Genomic DNA, 25,759 nt, shown 5'->3' with positions numbered 1-25,759 from the left:
TACAAGATGCTTTGACCACACCACTCTGGCCCGGTTGTCTCAAGTGGCTTGCCATACAGACCAGATACATCTTCAAAATCTGATTGCTGCTTCGCAAATTTCTCCACAAAGGACTGCCACACCCCACCCAGCAAGCAAGCATACTACCTCAGTCGGTGACCAAGTCCTTTATTGTACATATGAACCGTGTGTCAAGAAACACAGTTATTATATTTACCATATTATGCTCCCAGCATATTGAACTCTCCCCACGAGCACCTACATACCACCTCAAAGATGACCTTCAAAAAGGCGACATAAAGCAACTTCTATTCAATCACCAGTTCTTGACCTAGCTGATAAAACCTTCCAGCACAATAGCAAACCGAAACTTTTACCACTACGACCTCCCTTATGCCCAGCCTCAATTCCTCCCATCACTTCTCTTGTATTACCTGGGTTCAGGAGTGCTTATGATTTGAAATACAGTCATGCTCTCTGAGTACCTCCTGTAGCACCCTCCTTTTGCACTTCACCCCCACATGCAAATGTATGCACATTATTATTCTCTGCTATTTGTGTCCCCCCTGGTTATATGTACCTCATCTATGCCTCTTCTCGCACAATGCTTAACATATATGTGTATGTACATACTTTCAATATCCACCTATGTACTGCTTTACAAACTCCTTTGAGACACGTTCATACTAAATAAATATATACAATATAAAATAGATTAGGCAAATAGACTCGCCAAAGGAAAATCACCATCAATGTTCATACATATTATTGGCACATTTCTTACTTTAACAAGTGTCCTCAGTTTTTGCTTGGAATTCACTTGGTAACTTTCAGGACCAATATTCGTACAAATGAGGGCAGGTTTAATTTATCGGTCTACTGATGTAGTATCCCTAATATTGATGCTGCTTGTACATTTACTTTAAGATGTGAACATTCAAGGTTGCTCTTATATGATTAAAAATTGCATCACTTAAGGACAGTGCCTAACAAACGTCAGGACAGATGAAATCACACAGGACAAAGGACAAAGCCATCTTGTGGTATCTATGAATCATTTATTTACTTCCTAATCGTAACTACAAAACATTAATCATTTCCAAAATAACAACTTTCAAGAACCCACAAGAAGCTATTGCAAGATTTAGTATGTAGACACTCATGGCCTTACTTGGGTCATATGGATGTGGTTGTAGACAGTTAACTACATGATTGTCAGCTTCCAGCAGCATCAGGTGCTCAGCAGTATGTCGGTCCCAGATAAAGATATGGCCACAGTCGGACCCACTCATTACAAAGTTGTTACCCCAGAAATTCGCTTCTTTTATCTATGAAAATAGGAAATATTTAGATATTACTTTATTTCTTGAGTCAGGCGGAGCACAGTTTATGAATATTATGAAAACAAATGTTACTTACTATTAAAGAAGTACCTTTTCCTAGCTCCTTGACATCGGCAATAAAACGATAAACTGCTTAAGAAAGAACATGGCACAAGTCTTCACCCACTAGTCACAATACAACACTATGCTCAATACACACAGTCTCAAATGTGAGAGCTGCGGCGAACTCTAAAATAAAGAAGGGGCAGTGGAGAAGTAAATCACGATGACCAAACCAGTGTCAAACAGTGGCCACAAACCTGAAGTGCGAAGACCTGTAGAATTGCAAAAGGCAAAAAAGACATGGGGGGGAGGTGTCTATAAAAGGGAGCAGAGGATTTGGACTTGGATGCATTTACAGTGGCCCTTTTTAGGTCTCACCTGACCCAGCGCATGCGCTGGTCTGGCGAGACTTATTGAGAGGGCTCCAAAAAGTGCTACCAGGCCAGCCTAGAGCTACAGTGCATGTGCGCGTGCGCGCCACGCTTTACTGCGATTACTTTCACTTTCACGGCCGCTTTGATGTTTGATCGTGATCGCGTTTGCGATCACTTTCACTTTCTCGGCCGCACGGCCCTTTGCATAGCCAATAGGTCTCGCTTTTGGGACCTTATAAGTATTTAGTTATGCAACTGTTGCATGGCTAAACACTTATAAGGTCCCAAAGGCAAGACCTATTGGCTATGCCAATGCTTGTTACTTCTTTGTTTGATGAGGACCACGGGGAGGTGAGGCTGGACAAAGTGCACCAGAGGGGTTCCCTGGGTAAGAGGCCTCGGGAATCTTAACAACATTTCATAATTTCAATATAAAGGAGGAATGTCGGAGAGCTGCAAGATCAAAAGAAACAGACTCCTTTTGGGGTTTCGAATGTTCCATTTCACGACCTCTCCCCCGCAACACTACAATCAATTTAGATATGTGGTATCAGGAAAGGAAAACAAAGTACAGATGGACATAATTTTTTAGCATTGCATTTTAATAGGTGATAAAGCTTAGACACATCAGGCCAAGAGAGAAATCAGCAAAACTCTTGAAAGGTTCAACTCGGTAGAGGAGCTGGTGGCAGGACCAGGCAGTTGAGAGAATCATGAGCCGAGGGGACATTGGATGGACGTGGGAAAGATTGGGGCCCAACACAGGAGAGACAATAGAAACAGAACCAAGGTCAGGAGAAGGAATATGTAACTGGGCGTGAATGTTCTATCATGGGGATTCTTTGGGGCTTGCTTGGAGGCCACAGAGAAGGAAATCTGGGGGGCAAACTGCAGGATGCACCCTTACACAGTAAAGCCTCTTGGATGAACAGCCAGGCTATCATGAATATACGGTCCAAAGACAGAGGCAAGAGATACCAGCAGCAAATTGGCTTGTGTTAAGCATTCCATTGAATGTTTTTGCACGGGATGTAGGCTGCTCTCCTATCCTGCTCCCTAACAGTCTTCAAGGCAGAACAATCTAGCCGTAGATTTAGTTTTATTAATGAGGGTTATTACTTATTCATCCATTCTGTAGGATGGAAGGTATTATTAATGTTATGTTTGCTATTTTGTTATGGTTGTTAATATGGGTTAGAGGTGGGTTAGGTTAGCCAGTCTACAAATATTGGTAATGCAAGTAGACTGGAGGTGATGACCCAGGCCTATGGCCATGTCACTGCATTTACTGAATATTCCACCTACGACACGCAGGAAAGGCTTGGGCCATTCCCACGGCGTGTTTGTTTTATAGCTATTTCGTCAAGCCAAGTGACTGAACTGTCCTCAACAAGAGAGTCAGACTCTGGCAGACATTAGTGGAGGGGAACTACGATGTTGTGACCAAACATGCTTTAGACACTGATGGTACCTACTAGCTTTCTATTCATAGGCAATTAAGAAGCATAATGATAATGAAGTGGCAATATTCTCTCAAAGCTCTGTGCTCTTTGGAGTTCAAAAGAGCAATACAAACAAGGAGGGTAGGTTCTGGATTGTGGTGGGCAGCTTGCACAACAGGGTAATAACAGTGACTAAGGTTTACACTGCAAATGTGCCCTTGATGACTTTGAAGATGGGGACATTGTGGGGACAGGGGAATTTGATATGGTATGGGACCCGCAAAAACAACAGGTCAAGGGGCCTCTTTCCCTCACTTGGGTGCTTTCACCAAGACATTAAAGCATTCACTTCGGGAGGGTGACCTACCAAAAGTCAGGAGGGAGCATAATATCGCTGTTAGGGACTGCTCATAGTCCTCACGTCTTCACAGAACCATCTCCAGAATATATCATACGCTACTTGGTAGTGGGTTGCTGGATGAGATTATCAACACAACCATGCTCCCAATTACATTGACTGACAACGGCCTGTGACCATCTCACTTTTAATGACATATTGCAGAAGTTGAGGGGGCAGATGAAGATGCCATACAGCTCTACTTCGTTATTAGGTACTTCGCTCTCAGCTGCTAGCTAAGTTGGAGGAGTACTTTGGGCTGAATGGTAAGGGGGGAAATGGATAAAATGTGGCATAGTCTTAAGATGGTTACTTGAAGCAAATGTGTTACGTTAATGCCTGGCTTGACAAAACGGAGAAAGCAGGTGCTATGCACACTTGAAGGCGACTTGGTGGAGGCAGAGTAGAAATATAGAAACTGCCCGTTCCCTACTGAAACTAAGAAAAGCAACAGCTCTGAAGGGGGAGGATCAGGGAGATCAACCCCAACAAAGCAGAAATTACACTGCTACGCTCTAAAGGTTCCCTGACCAGAGGAAAAAAGTGGAATCCCCCTACGTGTGTTTAGTAAGGCAGACACAAGATAATTGACATGTTCAAAGATGACCTCCTCACAGAGGATCTTTCTGTTTTTAGAGGAGCAGAAGTAAGAAGGATTTTGTCAGACTGCCTTGTTTGCCACTAAACACCCTCCCCCAGTAGATGTGGTGCAGGAAGAGTACAGAAGGAATACTTCCCATATCTTGCATCCCTCCTCCACAGCAAGACCTATGAGAAGGCTCCAATTACATCAAACAAGGTCCTGGATGCTATTGAGTTGCTTAAGGTAGGAAAGGCTCGTGGGCACAGTGGGCCTGTAAACAGATTTTACAAGGTCTTTTGACATGGCTGTCCAGATTAGCTGATATGTGCAACTAATTTGTAAAGTAAGGTAAGGTAAGACGCTACCCCCAGTATAGGTGAAGGAAATGTTACTCTCATCCTCAAGCTGGGGAGAGATCCAAGGCAATTCCCTTCATATAGCCCCAATGCATTGATGAATATAGAACAAAACCTCTTTTTGAAGATTCTGGCCACAAGGCTTGAGACATTCTTGCCCGCCGTGACCCACCCAATAAGGCTTTTTTTTGGGTTGCCAGATACATGATAATGTACAGAGGCTTATACTCGTCACAGAAAGGTAAAATTAAATGTATCCCAGTGATCCTGGTCTCTCTGGACAAAGAGAAGGCCTCTGACCAGGTTGACCTGATCTTTTTTTAAAAGGTAATGGTTAAAGTTGGTCTGGGTCACAAGTTTCTGTCCATAGTGATGGCCAGTTACCACCATCCGACATTGAAAATATGCTTTAATGGTGGCATTTCCTTCCCTTCCTACTTGCAGGGGCACAACGAAGGGGTGCTCTTCTTGTTGCCACTCAGATTAAAGCTCTTAGCTTTACGCGCTAGAGAAGACAAAGACATTGAAGGGATAAGGTTTGGCCCTGATATCTGTAAAATATCACTTTTAACCAACAACATCCTCAAGGCATTGAGTGGCCCTCAGATACTTAATCCCAGCAGCGATGACCTAGTTGCATCTATTAGAAACAATGGCAGGGCTTAAAATTAACTTCAGTAAGTGAAAGCTTACATTATTGCTTCATGTCTTCATGACTGACCTACATAAGGCACATTAACCTGACCTCTTGGTAGCCATTAGGAGGATTCAAATACGTGGTTCCTGTTCCACCTTTCCCGGTTAGTCGAATCAATGCCATAAAGATTAATGTCCTCCCACAAGTCCTATATCTTTTTCAGGTGCTTCCTATGCAGTTGAACTTTGTTTGGCCTGCATTGGTGCCTGGCACACAAACTGCTGTGCACACTGGAGGATAGGGGCAGACTGAGTCTCCCAGTCTTCTCCTTATATTATAAAGCTTTACATTTGAGGCTTTGATGAAGTGGGCTTTACAAGAGATTGACAAAATACAGTTGCATATGGAACATGTTGGTGAGGATGGATCCGTGGAATCTGCCTTGAAAGCCCTGATGAGATAGAAGAACTAATGTTTATCTTAGCATACAAGTAGGTGCAACCCTGAGAATATGGGATCTGACCATGGGGCTGCTGATCAACGAAGTTCCCTTTCCCGTACACCCGGATTAATTTAAACCCTGCCTTCAGCTATTTAAGCCCATTCTTTGCATGGAGTAAGGCGTTGTCCAATGATCATGTCAGATATGTTTGGGTTGATCTAGTGTTCTGAGACTTGTTAGGTGGATTTGGGTGACAGAAGAGGAACTGCTCAGATATACACAAATCAGTTATTACAGTCACCTATGAAACTGGGGACTGTTGATGACCTTACTCCTGGTGAAATGTTTATGAAAACAGATGCAGGATTGAAAAGTCTTATCTCCTCAACCTATAAGCTGCTAGAAGCACCCAGACTTCCCCCAGAAAATGGTGTCAAAGGAGCAAAGACAGGTGACTTGACTAGGAGACAGATTTGCATAGACCCAGTGAAGGAAACAGCTAGTAAACACAATAGGGAAGTCAATTATTAACTATGCATGAATGTTATAGGTGCCCAGCCGAGTTGCACTGCTTCTACTTTGGGGTGCCCCTGCTATGTTGGAGAGGTTTTAGTTTTGTGGGAGAATTTAACTGCATCTGCTGAGACTGCCCACACATAATACTGTACTTGCAAGGAAATCCTGGTGGAGATGAGAGAGATATTTCAGTACCCACTATCATATGACACAGGCTTGATTTTCTTGGAAACATATTCCCAGGTGAAGGGGAATATGATGTTAATGCAGAACTGCCTGGTGTCGGCCAAAGTAGCACTTTCATTAGAAATGTAAAGAATCGCCATCCATGTCACAATGGCACCTACAGCTTTAGCAGTTCCTTGCAATGGAGAGCTGGAGCTGGGTGCTGACAAACCGTTATAGTGGGGTTAACAAAATTTGGTGTCACTTTTGGCATGTCTTTCAATGGAGCTGATGAATGTAACCTCCCTACCTAGGCTAATGGCAGTAATATTTATTTTCCTGTTAATGGGAAAGAGTGAGCTTTTTTGAGGCAACCAGTGGGGGACCTAGGACACAGACACCTACATCACTGGGTATGAGGAGAAGACACAATTCTATACTAGAGCTATGTGAGACAGATTGGATTTCTTTTATGGTTGGATGGTGTTAGACTTATGATTGCATTATGTTGTGTAATTACATAGTGAGCGACCATATAATGATATCACAAATGAGCATTTTTATTAGCTAGTTCACTGTATTATTGTGGTTATACGATGTTTGTTTCAAAACTGAATAAAAAATGGCTAGTGGAAAAAAAGTAATATCCAGTAGGAGATGCACTGGGAGGTGCATGGCATGGCCATACAATTTTCCTACAAGGATACTCGGGCAATTAGAACTAAGGGGACAAATGTCATTTTTGTGCCCTAATGTGCATATAATATTGTTGTAAGCCATATGACTATCTAAGTAAGTGGTTACTTCATCAGAGTTGATCAGATCACCATTATTTCTTGGCCTTCAACTTCAAGAAAGTTGATTATATCTATAGAACTGCTGTTCCTTGAACACATTTAATACGTTCAACCCATTTACAATGTAATCGGCTCTGTGGCTGATTCAATTAGCATAGTTCAGTTGGCTGATTCAGTCAAAAGCCATGGAAAAGTAATACTGGCATATGAAGAATCATAGATTCATGAAAAAGCAAGTGTCAGTGTTCTTCCAAAATGAAAACTAAAGAATCCGCTATGAGCAAAGAGCTCAGCAATTCTTCTGGTTAACATGCAGACCTAAAAGCATTGTTTTTAAAAAATGTAGCTAAATTCCAGGAACTCAAACTGAAACTTAAATACAATTATTTGATTCCATAAGCATTTCCTTTTTTTTAGTCTCCAACAAGACAGGAAAATGTTGCTCGAATTTGAAGTCCTTCTCCCACAAATGCTACATTTTCAAAGTGAAATGGTAAAGTGGGACAACGCAGGCTTGGGCAATTCTAGAAATATTAGGTAAGGTGTGCCAACAAGGGATTTTAGTCAGGAAAAACTGATTTCTCACCAATTATCTTTAAGATGATTCTTTGATAGTTCACTGTTAACACAATCGTGAACCAACAATCAAATGAATTAAATAAATTGTGCAATGAATGCGTAGAAGATTAAAACAACAAAACAAACACGGGAATGTCATAGTCAATTTATGAATATATTTTCATTTATTAATCAAATTTAGCAGGGTGCAATCAAAAATAAAGTTAATTCAATGCATACACGTGAACAAGGTACAGTACTAATCAACCTATACTTCATGGGTAAAAAAATCCATTCCTTATTCAATTGGAGAAGTGACAGATATTCTAATAAATAAGACAGTCACTTAGGATACAATTATTATTGGGGAAACGGACAGTACAGTCGACGTTTCGGTCTTCTGTGATCTAAATCCCTCAGACCATCTTCAGGACAAAAGAAACTGCATATAGCAATGACCCTTTTGATAAAAAAGCCAATCTTCGAAAACTTTTATAAAAATGGTTCACTTTCAAGGACACTCACTGGTGCTACTTTCCTCGCTCTGTTGTGTTGGTTGACAGAGGAGTGTTGTCGATTTCGTATGACGTATGAATTAATCTTGTTATTCAATGTTTGTGTCAGCCGATATTTCAATCTGGCAGACGGACAAATGGACAGCAGTCCCCCAAGTTAGACGAATAACAAGATTAATTCATTGATTAATTGATTTGTACTGTACCTTGTTCATGTGTATGCATTGAATTAACTTTATTTTTGCTAAATTTGATTTATAAATGAAAATATATTCATAAATTGACTATAAGACATTACCGTGATTGTTTTGTTGTTTTAATCTTCTACGCATTCATTGCACAATTTATTTAATTAATTTGATTGTTGGTTCACGATTGTGTTAACGGTGAACTATCAAAGAATCATCTTAAAGATAGTTGGTGAGAAATCAGTTTTTCCTGAATAAAATCCCTTGTTGGCACATTTTCAAAGTAGCAGATGGATTCAATTCTGAGGATACGTATCTGAATTCTTGTACAAAAAGGCTCCAAAAATATTACCACAGAAATGCAATAGGTCTAACTGAGTGCCTAGCCACATTTTAGGATGGAAGGATCAAGAATTGATAGATTAATATGCAGACTTTTGAGTTAGCTAGGTTTTGCAACTTTATAAGGTTTCAACTTTTGCACGTAAAAACAGAGTACTTGTGGACTTGTTCGTAATTTAATGAAAGACTCTACTATTCTCATTCTGACAGGCATTAAAAACTTTTGGCTACACAATTGGGCATGCATTTTAAACCAAGCATGTTTGATTAATCTTAAACAAAGTCAGCGAACTGGACAAAAAATAAAAAGATTCCAGATATATAATAGGCTGAAGAACTTTCCATCAAATAACCCTGTTTCTGTCATGGCAATAAGAAGACAGAATCTTTCTAAAAACATACCTGGCTCCTTTCTAACATTGTGGCAACCACTTCCACCACTGACTGGTCTTAAAGCACAAACTGGCACCCACCAATTTCTAGGCAATTCCATAATTTTATTTATCTAATGTTTGCAAAGCCAGGACACCCAAACTCATCTGACTTTGAAGACTTTTGCAAAATGAAACTCAAACCAAGCATATCCGAGTTGTTTCTGACCAGTTGGGCCTGAGTTTGGTCACACCACAACCAATTGTCACAACATGTTCTAGAAAATGGGGGAACTAGAGCAGTTTACTTTGCGGGTGACAACCACTAGAGCCCTGGACTATGAAAACAAAACACTTCTGAAAGGTCTAACGCCAAAGGACAACACAATGGACCCCTATCATCTACCTTACATCATAAATGAAATTCAGAGACAGTGAAATTCACTCATTTGCTCAGAACAGGTTTGACTTTCATGAAACATCATATGATAGGTGCTTGTAGAATAAATGCCTTGGGTCAGTACCATTTCTGGCATTAGACTCACCATGCTCCTTAGTATGAATTTTATTTTGGGAGTTCCTTCTCCTATGTATACCTGTTTAGGGAATCTGCTTGAACACTGATTTTCCTCATCCTAGACAAATAAATTAATTTTACAACTTTTTTTTTACAGTTTTAGATGCCAGTTACTTTCATACCTGTGTAATATTTGACATACTACCACCCAACTAATATAGGAAGGGTGAAGGTAGTAGTAAGTGTTTAGAGGCAATACTCCTATGAGCAGTGAACTATTAAAAATAATAAATCTAACCATCATTAAATTAGCAGACTTGTGGGAAACTTCTGTCCTTATTTAAATGTTTTTTTTTTTTTAACTTTAAAAAAAAAACTTTATTTATAATACATTAATCCTTTGGGTACATGTGTATCACCTTCAATCCGCTTTCTCTGAAAGTTTGGTAGTAACTATCAGCTCTTTCTGGGGTTCATCATGTCCTTCACCGTCGCGTTTTTAACCATTACTACATAAAGCATTATGAGGTTCACAGCCATGCAACGGTCAGAGGGGCTCACAATTGGAAAATTGTTTTTTTTTTCGCCCGACAATTCATCTTCCCCGGCCCTCCCCCTACCACATCCCCCCCACCGCCCCATCAGAGACCACTTCACTGTCCTTTTTCTATACTTCAGGGTGGCACTACCTGGGGAGTGGGGAGGATGCCATCGATCTCCCCGGCTGTCCCTCCATCCTCCAGGGGAGAGTCCATCGTATGTGCCAGCAGATAGCTTTTGAGGAGATCCCATATATCTATTGGTCTCGAGGATCTTGGCAGTGTCTCCGCATACCTTGTGAGTTAGTCCTGACAGTTCATCATGTCTTTCAGCCAATCCTTGAACTTGGGGGCCCACCCTCGTCCCCATTTGCACGCTATTCTGCGCTTAGCCAGCAGCAAGGAAAGTGTGACATACCTACGGCTCGCTTTAGGGATTTGTTTCGTGTAGCCTAAGAGTGCAACTAGTGGGTTACCCTCCAGTGGTTGGTCTGTCATCTCCACAAGCACCCCAAAGACCCGGCCCCAATATTCCATCACTGTCGGGCACTCCCAGGCCAGGTGGAGGAATCCAGCCCCCGGTCTACCGCATCTGTCACAGCAGTCCGATTCTCGCAACCCAAAGCGGTATAACTTAGCCGGGGTGTAGTACATGCGCTGTAGATATTTGTAATGAATTATACGTAGCCGGGCACTTGCCGATATCTCCGCGGTTTGTAAGCATAAGTAGCGCCATTGGTCATCAGTTATGTCCCTGCCCAGGTCAGTCACCCATTGTGTCCGAGCTGCGCTGCAAGGGGGGTCCCCTTCTGTTCTAATCATTCGATACAGGTTAGACACCAGGTGTCCAGAGTTTTTGCTTTGCAGCAACTGCTGCAGCGGCTTCAGCGGCACCGGCTCTCGTGGGAAGCCCGGGGAAATGGCCCGTATCCACCGCCTCAAGCGTACGCATAAAAATAAATCTAATGGGGTGGGTTGTATGTCACGAAAAAATTGAGCGGATGTACAAAAGGTCCCGTTATAGTACAAAGCTCCTCAGGTTTGCCTGTGTACCCGAGCACATAATTGCTTAAAACCCTCTTCTTGCAGCAAGGATAGGCCGGGGTGATATGTCAGGGGAGGGCCGCCGAGTAGAGACACGGCACTCCCATGGTCTTCATAATGCATTGCCATGCCCTTATCGTGCTCGTGATCGTTGAGAGCTCCTCGCTACGAGGACGGGGCTGTTCATATATCACTCCATCCAGAGGTATCGGGTCTGCCAGCCAGTGCTCCGCCGCAACCTGCGGCATGCAAGCTGGTGGGTGCACCCAATAGTATACGTAGTGGGCCTGTGCACATGCGTGATACAGCTCAAAGTCTGGAATATCAAAGCCGCCCTGTGCTGCAGGTCTCATGAGTGTCGCCCATTTGACTCTTGGCCTCTTGCCACCCCAGAATAGGCGCGTAAGTTCAGATTGCAATGTTTTAAAAAATGAACCTCCTGGGTGGTAAGGAATGTTTATAAACAGGTATAAAAACTGCGGCAATACCACCATCCTAATCAGCGAGGCTCTGCCCGCCATTGATAGCGGTAGGGCGATCCATCTGGTAATATTGGATGTGAGACGGCTTATGGCAGTTCCATAGTTGAGGCGGAGCATTTCTTCTCTGTCTCCGGAAATCCGGATCCCTAGGTATCTCAGCTCCGTGTCACACCATGCTAGTGGGTAGTCTAGGGGGAATTTGGTCACCTCCGGTGTCAGGGGGTTAAACTGCGATTTTTCCCAGTTAATAGTCATCCCAGAAAGCTTCCCAAAGACTATGAATTCGCGCAGCACAGGGTTCAGGTTACTTTGAGGGTCTCGAACATACAGCGTCAGATCGTCGGCATACAGCTAAATCAGTATTTGTCGCAGAGGGCATCGAAGTGCTCTGTCGTTATGATGTTGCCTCAACCTACATGCCAAGGGCTCAATCGTTAGGGCAAATAGGAGAGGGGACAGCGGGCATCCCTGTCTAGTCCCTCTCGTGATGGGGACAGCAGTTGAAGTACAGCCATTAATGGACACTCTAGCCGTGGGTGGCTGATAGAGTAACCTTATCCAGGAGACAAACCCTGGGGGAAAGCCCATGCGGTATAAAAGCCAAAGAGGCGTCCAAAAATATTGCAGCTATCGGTAGGTCGGGCGACACATTCTGTATTATTGAAAACAGTGTACGAAGGTTATGGGAGGTCGCCCTTCCAGGGATAAAGCCTGCCTGGTCTGGCAGCACCAATTTATCAACCAGGAGGATTACACGGTTTGCGATGAGCTTCGCCAATATTTTGGTGTCGCAGTTCAGGAGCGACAGGGGTCTGTAGGAGTCACAAAGCATGGGATCCTTGCCTGGTTTCAGAAGGGATATAATCAAGGCCTCTCTCATCGAAGGGGGGAGCAGCCCAGTCTCCAAGGACTCCTCGTATACCTCCCGCAGAACCGGGGCCATGATATCTATATATGATTTATAAAACTCTGGGGGGAGGCCGTCAAGGCCCGGCGTTTTGCCAGACTTTTGCTGCATGATGGCCTCCCGTATTTCGTCCAGTTCAAACGGGGCGCACTGGAATTCCCAGTGGTGATCCTCCAACCATCCTAACGCTACCTCCCCTAAAAATGGCTCAAACTCCAGAGTGTCCCCTCGTTGTGTAGCATATAAATTGGTGTAATGGTTCGCAAAGGCGGCCTGTATATCTACTGTGTTTCTATGCGTATCCCCTTCTGGTCCTACTATCTCAAGAATGGAGGTAGAGCCCTTGGGTTTCCTTATCATGTCCGCTAGCATCCTCCCCGGGCGTTCCCCTTCTCCATATCTCCGGGCCTGCCAGTATTTCCCCAGAAACCGTGCCTCCCGATTCGCCTCGTCTATATATTCCGATAGGTTCTCTCGAAATTCAAGGGGTGCCTGTCCTCTATCTCCTCCCGCCATGCGCACCTCCAGTGCCCTCAGTTTTTCTTCCAGTTTGTGAATTCTCTGCCTAATGTCACGGAGTACCCCAGAGCTTTTGGAAATGCATATCCCTCTAATCGTGACTTTGAATGCTTCCCATATGGTGGCTACCGACTCTACTGAGCCCCTGTTTCTCTGAAAGAAACTTTGGATCTCCTCTTCCAGTTCTGCATGGAATGCCTCGTCCAGCAAAGCCGTAGGCTGCAGGCGCCAGAGAGGGCGCAGCCTTCCACTTCCTAATAGATCGATCAGTAGGTGCACCGGCGAGTGATCCGAATATGTGCGTGCTAGGTGGTTCACGCCTGCGATGTACGGCCCTAGACCTCTTGACGTGAGGCAGTAATCTATTCTAGCCCAGGACGACGCTCCCGCCATAAAGTGTGTACCCTCCGTAATCTGTGAATGCATGTGTCGCCATGTATCTATGAGCCCATCCTCCGCTAGGACGTCTTTCAGCGTTGCTTGTGAGCGAGTGTAATGATGTGGCATTGCCCTAGATCTATCCAAGTGGGGTCCAGCGCTACATTAAAATCCCCTCCCCAAATAATGTGTGTGGTATCTAGTGCCACTATTTTACCCCATAGGACTGAAAAGAAATCAGGCGTATCTACATTCGGGCCATAGCAGCTGATCAGTGTAATCGTGTCAGCTCCCAACCTTCCCCAAACTATGGCATATTGTCCCTGTGGGTCTATCACCTCCCCCTGGGGCTGGAAGGGCATATGACGCTTAATAAGGATAGCCACCCCCCAGGCGTAAGAGGAGTATGAGGAAAAAAGGCGATAGGCCGCCCATTTACTGGCAAATGAGTTAGAGCGCTGCGGGGTGAAATGGGTCTCCTGCAGAAACGCCACGCTGATGTGGTGTCGGTCCAGATACGATAGCATCGGTCTTCTTTTTCTTGGGTCTCCCATCCCTCTCACGTTCCAGGACAGAACCCCCAGACATTCATTCAGTGTCATTTTGCCATTGCTGAGTAGAAGTGGTGTATAGGGCTAGTCGTGTACCTATCGTCGTGCTATTATTGTCTGTTATCGTACCTCCCGACCTTTCACTCGTTATCAACACATTACATTGTAACATAATCCCATCAACTCTTTCCCCCCCCCCCTCCACCCACTGAAACATCCCAATCATGCCAGTATGGTACTTCCCTCCCCCTTCCCCTACCCATTTACGTCTCTCCAACATAGCCAACAGGCTTTACGTATTGGAGACAAACAGAAATAAACAAAGGCCAGAGGGTTCTCCCAAGTGGGGGCCTGTCGCCAGGCGGTTACAAGTATCACTCATTTCCCCCGGGGCGCGAGGTGTTGCTCCGCATCCCCTAGAGGTAGCAAGGGTGTCCGGTGTGTTCCATGCATGTTCCGTTATGCCGAATATACAGTGTTTCGTAAAAGTATAAGTCGTATTGTCGTAGGGTCCATAGTCTCTCCAATGTGCAACGACGGCATTCAGGGTTTGTATCCGAACTCTTGTTCAGCTGCGCCGTTTTCTCGTGATCAGTCAATGTCGGATGTGGTGGGCGACCTAGACTCATCCGCAGAGCGTCTCGGTGTGCTGCGTCGTTTCACATGTTTCAGATATTCTTCCGCTTGTTGTGGCTTGGTGAAAAACATCTGCTGTCCCTGGTGGGTGACGCGTAAGCGAGCTGGGTAGAGCAAGGCATAATCAATTCGCGCCTGCAGCAGTTTCTGTTTCACAGGAAGGAATTTCCATCTATCCTCCTGCACTGTAGCGGTGAAGTCCGGATAAATAGTGAAACTTATCCCTTCATAGTTGAGTTGCTTCTTCTCCCGTGCCACTTTAAGTGCTACATCTCGGTCCCAGTAGTTTAGGAGGCGGGCTATGATAGGCCGTGGCGTGCCTCCCACTGGAGGTTTAGGTCCCAGGGACCTGTGTGCTCTCTCCACTACAAACTGGGGGGAGAAGGAGTCCACCCCCATCACCGCCAGCAGCATTTTTTCTACGTACAGCACCATCTTCCCCATGTTGGTACTTTCCGGTATTCCTATAAGGCGGAGGTTATTGCGTCGGCTTCTCGCTTCCATGTCCTCGCTCCTGGAAGCTATCACTTTTAACAATTTGTCCATCTGGGTTACTGTTCCCTGCATATGCGTGGCGGCGTCTTCCGAATCTGAGATGCGCTTTTCCGCCTCTTTGATCATGTCTTCGTGGCCGTCTATTTTGCGCACTATATTGTCCATCCTTGTATTCATATCATCCATTTTGTTTGCAATTGTCGCTATACCCTGTCGCACTTCCAACAGGATAGTTTTCATGTCAGTCTCAGGTTCATTTTGCATCTCACGGATTCCCAGCGCAGCGGCTCTAGTGTCTCCCTCCAGGGTCGCCTTGGAGCCTTTCTTGGCCTCAAAGGGAAGCCGGGATTGTCTTGCGTCCGTCTTCCCCATTCTGTGCTGGCGGTGTTGTATCTCCTCTATTGCCTCCGGGCTCCCCCTTGGCAGCCTCGCAGAGTATCGTTCCCCACAGCAAGGTCAAGCTCTTCTCACCCTCCTCTCCAATGTCAGTGGGCCCCTCGAAGGCTCCTCCACAACAGCAGGTCCCGTCCAGCCGGCCAGCAGATTGGGACGTACCTCCCCTCGCCGCTCTTCCGCACTCCTAGGTTTGCGCACGACACCAGCCTCAGCCCTCCCCGGGTCGCGGTGGCCTCCCGTTCAACGGTGTCAACTGCTCTATACCGGGCCTTCTCTGCCAGACATATAGCAGGTAGGATTCTTCTTAGGTATTCCAGCGGTATCCCAGGTTAGTCAGTGTTTCTCCAGCCTCCAGTACATACGTCTCCAGGCGAGGCGCCAGGTCTCCTCCACGAGCCGTACTCCCTTCGGCTCCTCGGGCCGCAGGATCACACCCTCTCTCCACCCGGGTATCCACTGAGGCGCAAGTCAGTCCGCTCTGCTCCTCATGCCAGGTTCACCCTCCGCTGCCAGGGCGTTGTATTACTCCTTGAGCAGGTCGCGTCCCTCCTACGGGTCCCAGGGAGCGTGTCCAGGGGGCTTCCGCCGCTATCAATGGCCGCAACGCCGATTACCTCCGCAACTGCTGGGCCAGCTACCACGTGTCTGTCCTCCGAACAGCTCCCCCGCCGGCCCCGCTAACTAGCACCTCCCGTGTACCGTCACCGTCGTCGTGTCTCTGCCTGCACTCCGGCGTCTGCAGCCGAGTTACAGCTCCTCCGCTGCTATCCCCAGTTCGTTCGCCTCTCCTTATCTGCCTTGAGGCCGAGGCGCTCACGTCTCCGCCAGCCGTCTCAGCGCCAGTTACGCCTGCAGCTCACCGTCTTCCAGCAGTCTGTGCCAGATCACTTCTCTGTACCGGGTTGGTTCGCTGCCTCTGCCAGTGCCTCTGCTCTCCGGTATTACTGCTCGAATCCCTCATGTCGGCCGGGCCTACTCTCCACGTGGGCGCCTCGGCCTCGCGTGCGCCGTTGCTGCCCAGGTCCGACCTCCAGCGGGGCCCACCTCCTCCCAGGTCAGCTTTTTAAACGTCGCTCTCCACCGTTCCGCTGCTCCGTTACTGCCCAAAGTCGCTCCGCCGCTGCATGGGCACCCGAGCTATCGTTGCCACTCCGTCTTATCTCAGCGCAGGCATGCAGGAAGGATTATTTAGCGGATGTTAGGCACCGGACTGCTGGAGCTTCACCAGAAGGCAGCCATTCCGCACTTGCACCACCTAGCGCCACCCTTCTGTCCTTCTTTAAATGTCTAGTTAATGGCAATGTTTATGGCACTATTAACTTTGTTAAATGCCTTTACGTCACTCAAAGATTCCTCATAGAAAAATGGAGAGAAAAAAAAAACATGGATGTATTCAACATCTGTGCAGCATGGCATTTGAGAAGATGGTTACTCCAAGTGGAAGAGCCTCATTTAACGTCTAAACAGCAAAAGGGGATTCCGAAGATAATTGCTAGCATACTTTTACACTTGTTTTAACAGTTTTTAGGTCGAGCTTAGAGGCAGCACGCATGTGCTGCTCGCTCTGGGAGACTGCTGTAGTAGAGTGTGGGAGGGAAGCGCTCACTCTCCTCCCATATTGTTCATTGGCTTGTGTCATTGTCTTTCGTAAATGCTGCCTTCAGATTCGTTAATAGGCTTGTTAGTCCCTCCTTAGTACTGCCTTGTCTTCATTTGTACCCTCCCATGGCGACTGGCCCTTTGCTTACTTTGTTGCACGGGACCTGGTATTTAATCTGTAAGCCCTATTTACTTCATTGAGTTTCTCTTACAGCAGGCCGGACATGCGCTGCTTCAGCTGAAACCGCTTGTGTTTTTTTATGCAGTAACACGGACACATGCTTTCAATCACTTTAGCCCGGCATTATCTCGTGTCTGTTTCAACATCCGCCCCACCCCGAGTAAAATGGATTTAGAAATGATTAGCGAAAGTAATGTGAATTCCAGGTAGAACATAATCCTGTGCTAATGGGCTGAAGTTGAGAACAGCACATCTGTGTTACATTTCATCTGTACTAAAGCCACCTGACTGGTTGTTTTCAAAAGCCTGTTTTATTAACAACACCACCACCACCAATACCACCACCTCCACCAATGCCACCACCACCGCCAATATCACCAACACCAAAACCAACACCACCACCACCACCACCACCACCAATACCACTACCACCACCAATACCACCAATACCACCACCACCAATACCTCCACCACCATCAATGCCTCCACCATCATCAATACCTCCACCACCAATACCTCCACCACCAATACCACCACCACCGACACCACCAATACCACCACCTCCACCAATACCACCACCTCCACCAATACCACCACCACCACCAATACCAACGTCAATACCACCACCAATGCCACTTCCACCAATACCACCCCCAATGCCACCAACACCAATACCACCACCACCAATATTATTACCACCACCACCAATACCACCACCACCACAAATACCACCACCAATACCACCACCACCAATACCACCATCAATACCTCCACCACCACCAATACCCCATCAATACCTCCACCACCACCAATACCACCACTACCAACACCACAACCAATACCACCAACACCAAAACCACAACCACCAATACCATGACCACTACCAATACCACCACCAATAACACCACCACTACCACCACAAATACCACCACCACCAATACCACCACCACCAACACCACCACCATCAATACCTCCACCACCACCAATACCATCACCAACATCAATACCATCACCCCCACCAATACCACCACTACCAATACCATCACCACCAATACCACAACCAATACAATACCACTACCACTAAAACCACCGTCACTAATACCACCGAAACCAATACCACCACCACCACCAATACCACCACCACCAATACCACCACCAATATCACCACCACCAATACCACAACATCACTAATACCACCACTACCACTCATACCAATAGCAGCACCACCAGTACCAATACCACCACCACCACCAATACCACCACCACCCCCAATACCACCACCAATATTACCACCACCACTAATACCACCAATGCCACCACCACCAATACCAGCACCACCAATACCACCACCACCACCAATACAAGTACCACACCCACCAATACCATCTCCACCACCAATACCACCCCCACCAACAATACCCCCACCGATATCACCACCACCAATATCACCACCACCACCTATACCCCACCACCAATACCACCACCGCTACCACGAATACCACCACTCCCAATATCACCACCACCAATACCACCAAAAGTAGCAGCACCAATACCAGCACCAATACCAGCACCACCACCAATACCACCACCACCAATACCAATACCACTAATATCACCACCAGTACCAATACCACCACCAAAACCACCACCACCACCAATACCACCAATACCAGTACTACCACCACATATACCGCCACCACCAATACCACCACCACCAATACCACCAACACCACTAATACCACCACCACCAATACTACTAATACCACCACCAGTACCATCACCAATAGCAAAACCAATACCACCACCACCAATACCCCACCACCAATACCAATACTACCGCCACCAATACCACAACCACCAATGCCACCAATACCAGTACCACCACCACCAATACCACCACGAATATCACCAATACCAGCACCACCAATACCATCACAACCACCACCAATACCAATACCACCACTAATACCAATATCACCACCCCAGTGCCTCTCGCTCACTAGTAATAGCAGGGGAACTGTACGAGGATGGAGTTGCAGCTGAGACCATCCCTCCCTCCATGCCTGCCATAAAGCACAGCCCTCCCTGCACCAGGAGGTGAAGCCAAGGCCCTACTACAGCTGAAATGTTTTTTATTAGTCCATAGATAGCAATGACATTACGTAAAGCCACACTGCACCCTCAAATCACGGAGAGGGGGGGAACTGGCCCCCTCCTGCTCTTCCTCCTGAGCCGCAACAGTGTAATCACAGAGTGAAAGGTGTTGGAGCGCTTTGTTAGTGTTTATAGCTCGGATCATATGTAACTTTCACTTCACACTTTGTGTCTGTGTAAATTACAACACTTACACATCTTCTTCACTGCACTATTTATCACTACTTTGAAGATGTCGCAGGCCGGTCTCTTCCTCTGATATTTACAATCTAATAAGCAGTCGAGAAGGCCCTTTATTGCAATGCTACAGGTCTCGCATTTGAGAGATTTTAAGCAATTAGTATTGTAAATGACAATGCCTTTTATTTATGCTTTAAAAACCCAAAACATAAATAAAAGGCATTGTCATTTACAACGCCAAAATCTCAAACTCGCGTGAATGCGAGACCTATTGCATTGCAAATGTTTGTTTTTATTGGCATTACAGACAAGTTATCATGATGCAAGTTAATGTATACCCTGAACATTCGATTCATCACAAAGCAACTTTTTTACAGTTTTCAGAGACCATCAAATCTATTTATTGGGCTGTATCACAGAAGGTTAGTTCCTATGTGACCCACAGTTATAGGTCGATTTGTTCATGTGACCTTGCATCTTAATTGTGCCTGTATCTATATCATATCCTGGCTTGCCAATGCTGATTGAGAAAGACCCCTGGAATAAGTGAAGACCCATATAACCTATAATGAACATGGATCGAGTCACAAGGGTGGAGTGAGTGCGTCTATATTGTGATGTCGACAAGGTTATCTCTCACAGTGGGAGAGGGCGGGCCAGGAGGTGTGGTGAATGAGTGTTGTGTCCTCCATTTATAAGGTAGTGTGTGAGAGGGGGTCTCAGCACAAAATACATATGGTGGGGTTTTACTGTTACTCTTGTATTTATTAAATGGATAGGCATTTGGTAATCTCACTCTTTATGGGGCTGAGGAGGCGAGACTGACCTAGAAGAAGCTTTGGCTGCAGCCTGTTGGGCACCCACAGGCTTGGGTGTCTAAGTCGCGAGAGGCGAGACGACCCCCCGTCTGGATGCTACGGATCCCTGGAGCTACAAGATGGCCTGCCTCATCGCCCTGGAAAGACGGCGGGCATTATGCGCCTTTGCTAGACGTGGAGGGGCAGGACGGAACAAGCTGGGCCCCTGCTGATGCCATTCATGACTGCCTGGGAACTTTTAAAAAAACTGGGCACCCCCTCCCTCCCCCGGGGACAACCTGTTGTGGTGAGTTTGGGGTATTTACGATCCGGCGTGTGCCCCTGTGACTTACTCTGGTCTCAATAGTCACCCGGACGCTCAATTATCAGGATCATGACTACATCTTTCAACAGGCATGTCCATTCATGGTGGATAATGCCCATGTATCAATTTTTCCTGGTTTTACAATGGCAGTGCAGCAACAGCGAGCTTCCTTTCTAGCTGTGAAAAAGAGGCTCAGAGAGCTGGGAATCAAGTATGCTCCATTTTTTCCAGCTAGGCTACGTGTTCACATGGATGGAAAAACATTTTTTACACAACACTGGAAGAGGTATGGCAGTGGCTGAACACATATGATTCTGGAGGTCAATCACACTCAAACCCCACCCCCGACAACAGGGGCTTAACGGTTCAGAAGTTCATGCCCCACACAGTGTGGAGATATACAGCCCACACAGCAGCAGGCCGGCAGGAGTGGCTCATTGGCTGTGGGGCAACTCTGGTGCAGGATGGCAGCAGCTCTGGAAGACCCATGAACCCAGATGATGAAATGCGCTCGCCTCTGGAACAGATACTAGCCTCTCACTCCCCACAATAACTTCGGGCACTGCAGAAGAAATTATGACCACTTCACAACTGTTTTTCTATATGCTTACTGATAATTCCTTTTACTGGTTGTGATTTTTTCTTGAACTCATCAGGACACCAAAATATATGACAACTTCACACCTTCTTATATGGTCCGGAGCCAAGGTCCCCTGCACAGATTTGGATCCATGGGCTATCACCCGCCCCCATCTACATTAGATGTAGAAAGGTACAGCTCGCTATGCTACAGGAAAGGCACTTCACCGAGGTGGAAGGGTTGGCACTTCAAATAAGATGGCTGGCCGTGTCTATGACACAAGTTACTCTGCCCCTGCCCGAGGAGTGCTGATTTGGATAATCGCGTGGGTACCCTTCTTCCCACACCATGAGATCATTGACCCAGAGGGACAATATACTGCGCAGGGAGGTATGCTCAAGAGAAGGGATGTGGCATTTATAAATCTCTATGCCCGCAACACAGACCAACCAGTCTTCCTAAAATCAATGGTGCCGCACCTCTCCGCCCTCCATCATCCTCTGGGGGTTGGTCCAGGTTTTAACTGCATAGCTGATCCGTCACTTGACAAGTTACACCGTCCTCTGCCCACCTCTCTGACATATATGGTGGCAAGTGCCCGCCGAGATTGGAAGAGGAATTGGAACCTCATACACGTTTGGAGGGCGCACAACCCCCAACACAGGGAATATTCTTATTATTCGGGAACACATGACCTCTACGTTAGGGTAGATGTATTACTATGCAGGTGTTTGCTCTTCTGTCATTCTGTAATATACTTGGAATACCTTGCTAGAAACAAATTCAGACAATAACCTATTCCTATTAGCGCCTCGTTGGGAAACCTCTATGCCGCTGATACCAACCTGGACGCTTCGTACAGAAACCCTTGAAGAACCTATATTCCGAGAGTCCCTGGCGACTGCTATTTGAGATTATTTATCGGAAAACGACTAACCGAATGCGAGGCATTTAGGGGGTGATCAGAGGCCATTGCATAGCGTAGGCAACAGGAATATATTTAACAACTATTGACCAATATTACCAAGCAGGAACAATTACTTGACCAGTAAGGGGTTATGTGTCCCTACTGGTCACCAACAGCTGCCGGCAGACAGAGGGAAACTGCAGGAATCAGTAGAAAGGCTGAGAGGATAGGACTACTGCCAATACCTCACGAACGTTCATAGCGAGACAAGTAGGCTGCCTACTAGCTTGGCTTGCCGACCCTTCCAGAGGCCATCAACAAATATTATACCATGTCAAACTAATGGGGCTAGGATATACACCAAGGCAGTTATCGACACTGAGTCCCAAAACTACTATGCTCGACTCTATAGGGCCCTTCCAGACCCTGTAAGTCCTGTATGCTTGGACCACCAGAGTGGAGCATGAAGTAGCATTGACACTTTGGGAGGATATCCAGGTGCAGGAGGTACGAGGACTTATTAGGTCTCTGGTCTAGGGCAAGACCCCAGGAATGGGTGTCTTGCCGGTTGAGTTCTACTCAATATTCAGTGACATTATGGCTTCCAAGTTAACTAAGCTCTATAACAGTGCCCGTGGAATGCTCCCACCCACCATGTGAGAGGCCCTACTTATACCACTCTTGAAACCTGGGAAAGAGGGGGAATATGTCTCCTCTCATAGACCACTTTTCATTCTGAACATGGATTATAAAATCCTTAGCAAAGTCCTGGTCACTAGATTGCAACCCCATTTGTAGTGTCTTATCCACCAGGATCAGTCCCGATTCACCTCGACTTGCTGCATGGTCCCAAATATAAGACAGGTAATAGATGTTTTACACAGCCCCACACTGCCCACATCCACACCCCGACATGCACCTAGGTCTTGGTGATGGCAGTAGACTTGGAAAAAGCCTTTGATTCTCTCTGCTGGGAATATGTGTACACTGTTATGACCAGCATAGGGTTGGCCAAGGGGACATCTAACATGGAATAAACTCCTTTACACCTACCCTGCCGCTGGCTTGAAGAACGGGGGCTTCATCTCAGAAGCCTCCATCATCAATCGGGGCAACAGGCAGGGATGCCCCTGGTCTTCGGCACTGTTACCCATAGCGGTCAAGCCCTTCTTGCTCACACTCTGACAGGCTCAGGCATATTGAGGGTTGCAGATGGATAACACCACAACATGCATATCCCTCTTTTCAGACGACCTGCTGCTCTATCTATGAGGAGAGTCCTCTGACGTGGAAGGAGCGGTGGCAGAGATTACAGAGTTTGGTGCGGTCTCAGAACTGGTACAAAAACCTGTGAATGAGACACAACCACCAGGCATGGGGATAACATACAATGGGAGCCATATACCTTTCGATACTTACGTGTAGGCGTCTACTGCACGGAAACCCAATTGCTAGAGGGTAATGTATGAGCAACAATTGCTTCCTTGCACCACACTATAACATTCTGGCATATACTACTGTTATCAGTCATGGGTTGTGCTGCCTTGACCAAGATGGTAATGTTGCCCGCCTACTATACTTCTTTGCCACAGTCCCGATTTGAATACCTCAGACCCTATTCCAAGAGACAGACAATCTATTATTGACCTTACTCTGAGATACATGACGTCGTAGAATTTTCAAGGCCAAATTCTGTCTCCCTACAGCTGAGGGCGGCCTCTCAATACCAGATTTTGAACTGGCAGCACAATTGGTGTGGGTGACTAAATAGAGGGAGGCTCGCTGTAGTTCCCCTGAGAGATGAGTGTGGGTACTCCCACGCGCATCTCCTGGATGCAAATAATTCTCCATCCATTGCATCAAATCACAAGAAGCTACACCAAATATCCTGGTAGATACTCTCAAATATGCTTGGTCCAGGGCCCTACAGAGACCGCACATTAAGTCCCCTTAAGTCAGTGCAGTTGTGTAACGAAACGTGAGGGGGGTCCCCTGAAAAGTACATGGAGGGGGACCCCCATGCTCTGGACCCAGTCCGGGACTCAAAAGGCCAAAGGGTCCCCCTGGAGGCAGGGGCCCCCCGCACCATGGATGCTGCCGGGGCTAATGTTGCTCCACTGAGTCAGGGACCTCCCACTCATGACCATGCCTGTCTTACATCCAAAGGGGGACTGGAGGGGATTGAGGGCATGGGAGGGGACAGGAATCCAAACTATGGGAGACGTATTCAAGTACAACACACCCAGATCATTCCAGGATTTACTCGAGTCATTTGAGCACCCTGTCATCACTTCTTAACATACAGGGCAATGAGGGCCACTGTTTAGGCATACTGGTGTGTGGGGACAGATGAGCCAATGACCCAGGGAGTCCTGCATATCATATGCATCACAAATGGTAAGATTAAAGCCATTACAATACTGTAGAGAATGCTCCTTCGAAAGCCAAGTGACCTGGGGGTTTGCGATACAGGTAGCTGGCAGACATTGGCCTACCGATCTCGGATAGGGCCTACGCAACTATTTTGGAACGCACACATCCAAGAAGGATAGATTTAAGATCACCTAGTACTAGGTCTTACACAAGAGTATCTCACACTCAAGCGAATAAACTTGATGTTCCCAGCAGCATAGGCAGCATGCCCAAGATGTAAGACAGTAGGCACTGATTTTGATCATATGGCTTGGGAATGCCCTAACCTTTCTCACTACTGGCATATGGTTGTTCAAATGTCGCAATGGCCACAGGCCGCCATATTCCTAAAACACCACTCTTTTGTTTGCTGGGCCTCTTCCCCAGATCCAAGTCTAACACAATAACTTCTAAATGTATTGATTTGACACTGATACTGACCTGATGCCAAATAGCAATCTTCTTGAAGGATTCAAGGGGTCCTACTCTACAACGTTGGAGAGCAGAGGTTTTGAAATTGGCATACTATAAAAACATATGACCAATAGGGGATCTAAAACTGGGTATTACCTGCTATTGGAAACTGATACTGCTAGTTACTTTCTTGGCAAGTGATAAGGTAGATGTTGGGACACCATGAGGATGAGTGTCCGGGCCATGGGAGAGGGGCAGGGGCAAATCCCATCCGGGAGTGATCCGGTTTCATCTGCACTATCCCTGTCAGTGCCAGGGTTGGTGGTGGGGGAAAGATCCGTCTGGTATAGTCTGTAATAGGAGAATCCTGCACTATTGTACTCCAGACCTGTGTATGTTCCACGGATCTCATGCCCCTCAGTGCTTCCCTCCAGAGGGCCACCTCTTTATAGTATGCCAATTTCAAAACCTCTGCTCTCCAACGTTGTAGAGTAGCACCCCTTGAATCCTTCGAGAAGCTTGCTATTTGGCATATATTAAGATTAAGGCCATTGATGGTGAGAGACTGTGTCCAGAAAGGAAGATTTTTTTTATTTTTTAAATTGCTTGGGTTCTCGAAGGGCAAGTTGTTTTTAGAACTCTTCCACAAACCGATGGTACAGGAATGTTTTTGAAGAT

General features: G+C 46.3%; 1 protein-coding gene across 4 annotated transcripts in view; it reads right to left on the bottom strand.

Moving 5' to 3' along the window:
• DCAF6 (DDB1 and CUL4 associated factor 6) overlaps positions 1 to 25,759 on the bottom strand; it is a 525,140-nt gene that overhangs the window by 65,952 nt on the left and 433,429 nt on the right. For all 4 annotated transcript variants that reach the window (XM_085622996.1, XM_085622997.1, XM_085622998.1 and 1 more), the window contains one exon: positions 1,172 to 1,328. In XM_085622996.1, the coding sequence (XP_085479122.1) occupies positions 1,172 to 1,328 (157 nt within the window). The remainder of the gene's footprint in view (positions 1 to 1,171; positions 1,329 to 25,759) is intronic.

The sequence above is a fragment of the Triturus cristatus genome, chromosome 8 (genome assembly GCF_964204655.1).
Source record: "Triturus cristatus chromosome 8, aTriCri1.1, whole genome shotgun sequence".
Taxonomy (NCBI): domain Eukaryota; kingdom Metazoa; phylum Chordata; class Amphibia; order Caudata; family Salamandridae; genus Triturus; species Triturus cristatus.
This window is presented reverse-complemented; position numbering and strand designations above follow the sequence as displayed.